This window comes from Branchiostoma belcheri, unplaced genomic scaffold, assembly GCF_001625305.1.
Source record: "Branchiostoma belcheri isolate BF01 breed outbred unplaced genomic scaffold, Haploidv18h27 scaffold90, whole genome shotgun sequence".
Taxonomy (NCBI): Eukaryota; Metazoa; Chordata; class Leptocardii; order Amphioxiformes; family Branchiostomatidae; genus Branchiostoma; species Branchiostoma belcheri.
This window is the reverse complement of record NW_017804576.1, coordinates 1,192,341-1,200,076: the sequence shown is the minus strand read 5'-3', so window position 1 is coordinate 1,200,076 and position 7,736 is coordinate 1,192,341. Positions and strand designations below refer to the sequence as shown.

Below are 7,736 nucleotides of genomic sequence, written 5' to 3'. Positions count from 1 at the left end.
AAAAAAAGTTTTGCAAAAAAAAAAAGTTGTTTTCATTATGAAATCTACGTGGTCATGAGGGTTGAACAAATGGGACAGAATATGGTTTGGCGAATAATCTAGACTTCAAGTTCATTTCTTTACAATTTAGTCTTTTTTCGTTTGATTTTGGCATTCTACGACATTGGTATGGTTTTTTTGTAACTTACGGTATATTTTTGCTCATTTTGCAACTGTTTTGTACGATTTACAGTATGGTTGAAAACTTTTTTTTTTGAAACGGCCGAAAATTCATGCGCGCGTGGATGTCATCCATATAATCAAATCAACATGGCCTAAACAATATTCATTTGCTTTGCAAATGTTACCTTCCTAGTTACTAGTATCTATTTATTTCTTTAATCTTAAAAATGTCCGGGTATCCCTATACTTAAGTTCTGTAACCATGTGTTGTTTATTACAGCAAAAGACAATAGTATTGTCAGATGCTCCCAGGCTTACACCTACTTACATGGTAACATCTTGTACCCACAGGCATGTACTTGATGATGGGTCTGACGAGTACAAGATCATCATGCTGAACAAGAGATACCTGAGCTTCAGAGTCATCAAGGTGAGACAAAACATCACTACTCATCGTTAGACGAAACATGCTTGAAATAAAACCAATTTGTCATGTTACTCGGTTGCTGTTGTAGTATCATGTTATAGAACACCTAAATCTCTGATGTGTCTGGATAGTGATGTTGACTTTTTTTGCCCCATTGTCCTTAGAACCGTGAGTGTGTCAGGCTAGCAGCAGGAACATTATCATAAACAAATATATATATACCCAATGATTAATTGGATTCCCAGGTGAACTGAGAGTGCGTGCGGGGCCTGTGGGCAGGCCAACAGCATAATTAAATATTATGTTATAACATACCTAAATCCCTGATGAGTTTGCGTATTGATGTTGACTTTTTTTGTCCCGTTGCCCCCAGGTAAACCGAGAGTGCGTGCGGGGCCTGTGGGCAGGCCAACAGCAGGAGCTGGTCTTCCTGCGCAACCGCAACCCCGAGCGCGGGTCCATCCAGAACGCCAAGCAGGCGCTGCGAAACATGATCAACTCGTCGTGCGACCAGCCCATCGGCTACCCCATCTACGTGTCGCCCCTCACAACCTCCTACTCCAACACCAACGAGCAGCTCAACAGCATCGTGGGCGGCGAGCTGAGTCTGGAGGCCATCAAGTCATCCATCATCAAAACATGGAGAAGGTCAGAAAACACTTCATAATAAGGCTGAATATTGGTCTCAATGTTTGGTTGTAACTCTCTGTAGTTTAGCCTAGAGCCTAGACTAGAGTTGAGTCCAGAAGTCATCAATTCATCCATCATCAAAACATGGAGAAGGTCAGAAAACACTTGATGTGTATGAGCCCTGGAAGATTAGCCCTAACGGGCTAAAGGGTATCGCAATAAACTGAAACTGATCTGTCACCAGTGTTAAAGTGATCAGGCTTCAATATTGGTCTTACTGTTAGGTTGTAACTGTCTATTGAGCATAGAGTTGAGTCTAGAAGTCATTAAGTCATCCATCATCAAAACATGGAGAAGGTCAGAAAACACTCCATAATAAAGCTAAATATTGGTCTCAATGTTTGGTTGTAACTGTCTGTAGTTGAGCCTAGAGTTGAGTCTAGAATTCGTCCATTATCAAAACATGGAGAAGGTCAGAAAACACTCCATAATAAAGCTAAATATTGGTCTCAATGTTTGGATATAACTGTCTGTAGTTGAGCATAGGTCAGAAAGGTCAGAAAACACACACTGATCTGTCATCAATGTTAAAGTGATCAGGCTTCGATATTGGTCTTACTGTTAGGTTGTAACTGTCTATTGAGCATAGAGTTTCAGTCCAGAAGTCATCAAGTCATCCATTATCAAAACATGGAGAAGGCCAGAAAACAATGAGATTTTGCTGTTTCGTTCAACACAAGCCTAAGTGGGCGGATAGCCCTTGGTAGCTCCTATATCCATCGAGTTCTTGATGTACTTGATGTCAATGCTGCTTTTAAATCCATTGATGGTTTTCTGATTTACAGTGTGCGGTGGCAGTTTGTTCCATGCCTGAATGACACGCACGCTGAATACTTTTTTTCATATATCTAGTTTTGCGTACGGTACTTGAGTGGCTCGGGGATTTCATGTGACGACTATGACTTTGTCCCCAGGTTACGGAAGACCTGTGGAGCAGGGTGTAACAGTGGGGGGACCGGTGTACAGGACAACAACGACAACACCAACTGTGGGCAGCAGCAGAACACAACGTCAGGCTCCACACCTGCACCACCAACTACAACCACAAGCACAGGTACTGTATCTGTATCTGTAAAATTTGGTATAGCCAGTATGACCTCCCTTCAGTGTAACACACCAGCTATGATTCAAGGCATGAACAAAAAGTGACTACTATGGACAGGTAGCTATAATGGTTTATGGCAACTAACACAGGTTTGCTTCCAAGCATTTCAGTCTAAAGAAAGGACATTGACTGACTGACTGATTGAATGATTGATTGATTGATTGGTTGATTTATTGATTGATTGATTGATTGATTGATTGACAGGTTTGCCTGTATCCCTGTCAGGTAGACACTTCCGTCGGCAAAGCTTCAAAATCTATCCAGTTGCTTGAGTAACTTTGGTAAAACAGCATTTTGCCCATGTTGGTAGTTGGCTCATATCCTGTCACCCCCTCCCCCGTCAGGTGGGCACTTCCACCGGCACAGTTCGGGCAGTTCTAACCGCGTGACCGCCGGCACGACGGAGAGCCAGGCGCCGCCCGCCAGCCGTCTGAGCGTGAGCTCCACCTCCGCCTCCACACTCACCAGCCCCGCCAACAAGCAGACGGCCACGCCCATAGCAACTATCACCGGCTTCATCGGGGACCACGGCAGCAAGGAGGCCCTCATGCAGAGGGTGCAGGTAACGTAGACAAGCAGTTACTTCACTGGAACTATACTCAAGTCATGGCTCAAAATACTTTTGTCTGCATACCTGTACTGGGGCGGGTAACATTGAAAATTACCTGCACCAGACAACTTTAACCTGCACCACGCAGAATTTAGACAGTATGGATCATACTACAAACTGTTTAGAACCCACTCCCATTGTTTCGTTTATACCTCATGTGAAACATTGCAGGTTATTTGTGGTCTGTTCTTGCCACAGATTAATATTGTAAGCCAGGTAATGTGGTGAGCTGTTTCCACCACAGATCATCAACATAGGCCAATTGTATGACACACATGTCACCCATTGGGGTGTTGTGTGTAGTGAAACATTATGTACTTAAATATTGTGTAAACTATAAGAGGTTTTTATTATGTAGTCTTTTCAGTAGATGTTCTGAGCACTAACCACAAGCCCTGGACTGTTTCCACCACAGATCATATTGTGTAGGCCATCGTGTGTGTCAGTGTAACATTTTGCCCTAGTTACGAGCAGTAACCACAAGTCCTGAACTGTTTCTGCCATTGATATAGGCCAGGTGTTGAAGTGTAGTGTAACATCATACATACGTTGGACTCGGAACCGAGAGGTCCCGGGTTCGATAACTCACCGTGGCCCGACGTTGTGCCCTTGGGAAAGGCACTCTACACGACTTCCCCACCTATACAGTGGAGTGACGCCCACCGAGCCTCTTAGGCTAATCTGTCTGTCAGGGTGCCAAAAACACCTTACGGATTTGGTGCGCCGATGTGACAACATCTCATATCTGCCACTGAGAGCCGTGAAATTTTTTTTTTTTACATCATACATTGCACCCTAGTTCTGAGCAGTAACCACATGTCCTGAACTGTTTCCCGCACAGATCATCGACGTAGGCCAGGTGTACGACACGGTGAATGTGGGCCGGCGGCTGCAGTGGCCGGAGGAGTCCATGCGTCAGCGGGGGGGTAAGAGCGTGTGGCGGGACTGGAGCCCGCGGGAGGGCATGGAGGGCACGGTCGTGCACCGCTGGCTGCCCTGCCACCGCGACGCCGCGCGCCGCTCGCACGTCGACAAACCCATCCTGCTCGTCAGCATCGAGGACAACTTTGTGCCGATCGCCGAGTCCGGGGTGTTGGATCTGGGCGCGGAGGTATAGCCACGGGGAACTGGCCGTACTAATCTCCAAGCAGATCTTTCGGTGGCCACAAAGGACAGTATTAAATTGGCCATGCAGTATCCATTGGCCACCCCAGATCTGCACAGGGACTCAGGGAGGAGCACGTCTTTTCAAAAATGGTGTTGCTGCCCCTCCTTGTACCCCTATCAACAGCAATTAAAGTTTTTACAAGTGGTTTATAGCTTGAATCTGGGACAAATTTGAGTGGGAGTTCACGCACCTTACTGAACCAGATAATGCTGTATTCTGGTGGCTAATGGACACTCCTCTGGCCAATGGATACTACCTTGGCCACCGTATGATCTGCTTGGAGATTAGACTGTGCCACATCACATCAGCTGCTGAGCAATTCCACAACATGTCAGGACTCTCACGGCACAAACTTCACAATCAAGGAGGGAAAATCAGTTACAAATGTACGCCATTTGTCACAGGTACAGATCGCGACCCATCGTGAAAGAAATGGCAAACATTTCCAACAACTGTGGATTTCTACCACGTCCTCTTCAGAGATCACAAGTGGAATAGGTTCTTATTGATGCATTTGATGACTGGTGTACATATCAAGGACTATCAGGCAATTATGTGAAATAACCTAAATATGTTGTGTGTACATGTATGTTTCCAACAAGAAATTGTTGCTCACTGTAGAGACATTGATAATTTGTTATAGATTCAGAAAATGATCAGGTGTGTTAGACAAGATTTCTTCATGTAGATTAGAACGATTAGGTACATTGATGGGAACTGTGGCCTATCCTGCTGGATCAATCAAGTCTAGACTATACTAGTAATTGTAAAGGCTGAGCACGTTGGCAGAATATACATGTACTGCGCCTGTGCGAAACCCAGATCTTTAACAGTTTTCACTGGATTGCAAATCTGTTTGGTCAATGTTGCATCAGAATTTTGCTCATTGCAGACTGTATCTTTTCCGACACAGCATTTCAAAACTATATGACGTAATGTCATCCTTAAATATATGCGAATATGACCTTAAAAGAGATGTTCTGCTGAAGTGACATGCACAATACATTACACCTTTTGCACAGGCGCAGTACGTTCTGCTGAAATGCTCAAAGGCTGAAACTGGCAGGGCTTCTTCATTATGTAAGGGTGTGCTCTAAACAAGTTAGGCACACACTATTGTTACCTGTGATCAAGCAACTGTAGGGGGTTCATGATAAGAGTATACTGTACACAAGAAGTGATGGAATAAGTACAGGGAAGCTGTGGTCCATGATGGAGGTTTTCTACAGAAGACCTTCATGAGACCAGAAGCCACCAGATACATGCGTGGGATTTTCATGGCTTTAGACAAGTGTCTTATGGGGTTAAACTACAGGACAACCGAGAACTGTGAGTGTACTTGTAGTTGTAACAGGGTTGGAGTACTAAACACCAGAACAGCATGGGGAATATCATTACCAGTTAGGAAGATGCAAACATGTTAGAGAATACCTGTTGCACTATAATTACATTGAGATGACGTCATTGAGAATGTATGAGAGCACAATACGCTGACACTGTGGTCAGCCTAGAGCCGAGCAGAGCAACGAACTATGGTGATTCCAGTAGGCTCTGCAGAAATCTGTAGAAACTGTACAAAAAATTATAATTTATAAATATCTATATATATATAGATTTTGTTCTTTTGTATGATGTACATAAAAGGCAGGACGTGTGAGTTCTGCAGACGTGTATTGCTGTACAAAAAGGGCTGAGGCCCACTCAGTGGTGTACAGATTCCCAGGGGTGGTGTGTTGCACGTTTTTGGCGACGCCTCAGGGCCGGAGCCATCTATTGCTATCTTTGTATCTTTGCCATGTGAGCAGCACTCAAGGGCAGGCAGGCGATAATTATGATATATCTTTCTGCTTAGTGTAGCAGTAGTGTAACACGATTGGATTGCTCTTGGGTGGAGCGTGTAGCGTGTAGCAGTGCATTGTTACTGGGGTGTTGCAATTCTGTCATTGTAGCATTCACCAGTCTTAGTCTACTGTATTATATCATGTACTATGGTGCTCTGTCTTCTTTCAGTACTTATAAATTGTTGCCATCTTTTCACCAATTGCTACATACTCTAGATAATGATTTGCTGTAGTTTTCAATCGTTCTGTACTGTTCATACCTTATTCCAATGTGTTAGTAGTGTTTGCCTGGTAGTTTCTACAGATGAAATCTTTTGTTTCCTATAACTGTCCCTTCCCTAGTTTTCTCTGGACTTTTCTGTGGACACTTACATGTACCGTATTACATGGAAAAGAAATGTCTAAAACTAAACTGCATAAACTGTATGTAGCTGTAGTATAAGGCAAAACTGTATTCCTCATTTACATACTATATATGATCTGCTTAAAATCTTTTATTTGCTATCATTGGGGAGTGTATTCTTGCTGCATTTTGGCCAATGCTGAAGCACTAACACCTCCATGTACTGTCTGTCTGCTCCATTGTTTATGTTCACCACACTTTTGTACAGTCACCACAGATGTACAGTCACTGAAGCACCAGCCATGACCTGGGAATTTCCTGTCCTACTGTTGTGAATAATTGGTAAATGTAGATGATGTTTGATATCGACTGAAGCTTTGTGAATACTATAGGCAACCTTATATAAGACTTCCAGGCCTGGTTTTGCTTGGAAACTACCTACAGATGCTGTTTGAATCAGATTGTGCAGAAATTTAATTGGGGAGTGCCGGGCCTTATGCTGCATGGAAGACTTCCTCAAGCCATTTTATATTAGATCTCATTAAAAAAAACGCTTCTGGGGTGATCTTGGGTACTCATAACAGAGATTTGTATGTTAGTATCTCACTGTAAAAGGATATAACAGAATTTCCATAAGAAACCTCAGCCACACATGTGTATCACTGTATGTGATAGTTCTACCATACGGTCTCCCAATAAAGCACCATAATTAATTACATTGTGTAGGAGACAATACCAAATCTAAGATGACTTGTGTATGAGACTGAATCTAGCATTGCTCAAGACCAGAACCATTCCTAGTACAACTTATGCATAAGGTCAACACCTCCTGAACATTTTGATTGTTTACATGTAGGTGCTTACATCCTCCTGGCTACACACCAGATCATGCCTTACCCGAGAGATTGCAATTTGACAGAGTCTGCGTTATAATATGTGCCGTTTGTTATTGCATTATGTTGCATGGGGCTTTTTTGCTACCAAATAAAGAGTGCAATTTTATTGAACATCCCTCCGTGCAGCCAGTTTTTGCCAGATGAGTGTACAGTCAGTGTAGTGGTGCGAATAGTGTGGAACTGAGCTGCTTGGTTGCCATTACCTTCGACATAAGACTGGAAATGTTTGAATACATCTGACTGTGATTCACTATGATGAAAGTATTTCTGGCACAACTTTCTAAAGTACCACACAATAAAAGTGAATACTGAGTCAATTTTTATTGGGTCCGAGTACTCTGTGTCACAGATGGCAATGGACAGAAGAAGTGTAAAAGTCAATTTAAAGAAAAAAAAACAGTTAACTATTTTTACAGTCATTTACATGATTGATATAGTTTTTACTGAACATCAGAAGCCATACTGTACAGGCTGATTACATCCTCATCCATACT

At 43.1% G+C, this 7,736-nt stretch overlaps 1 protein-coding gene across 1 annotated transcript in view; it reads left to right on the top strand.

Annotated features, from left to right (window-relative positions):
- Window positions 1-6,061, top strand: part of LOC109487972 (pecanex-like protein 1) — a 27,445-nt gene extending 21,384 nt beyond the window's left edge. The window contains exons 24-28 of the mRNA XM_019792099.1: window positions 514-592; window positions 963-1,237; window positions 2,194-2,333; window positions 2,729-2,946; window positions 3,836-6,061. Of these exons, the coding sequence (XP_019647658.1) occupies window positions 514-592; window positions 963-1,237; window positions 2,194-2,333; window positions 2,729-2,946; window positions 3,836-4,111 (988 nt within the window). The 3' untranslated portion in view covers window positions 4,112-6,061. The remainder of the gene's footprint in view (window positions 1-513; window positions 593-962; window positions 1,238-2,193; window positions 2,334-2,728; window positions 2,947-3,835) is intronic.
- Window positions 6,062-7,736: the final 1,675 nt, after the last annotated feature.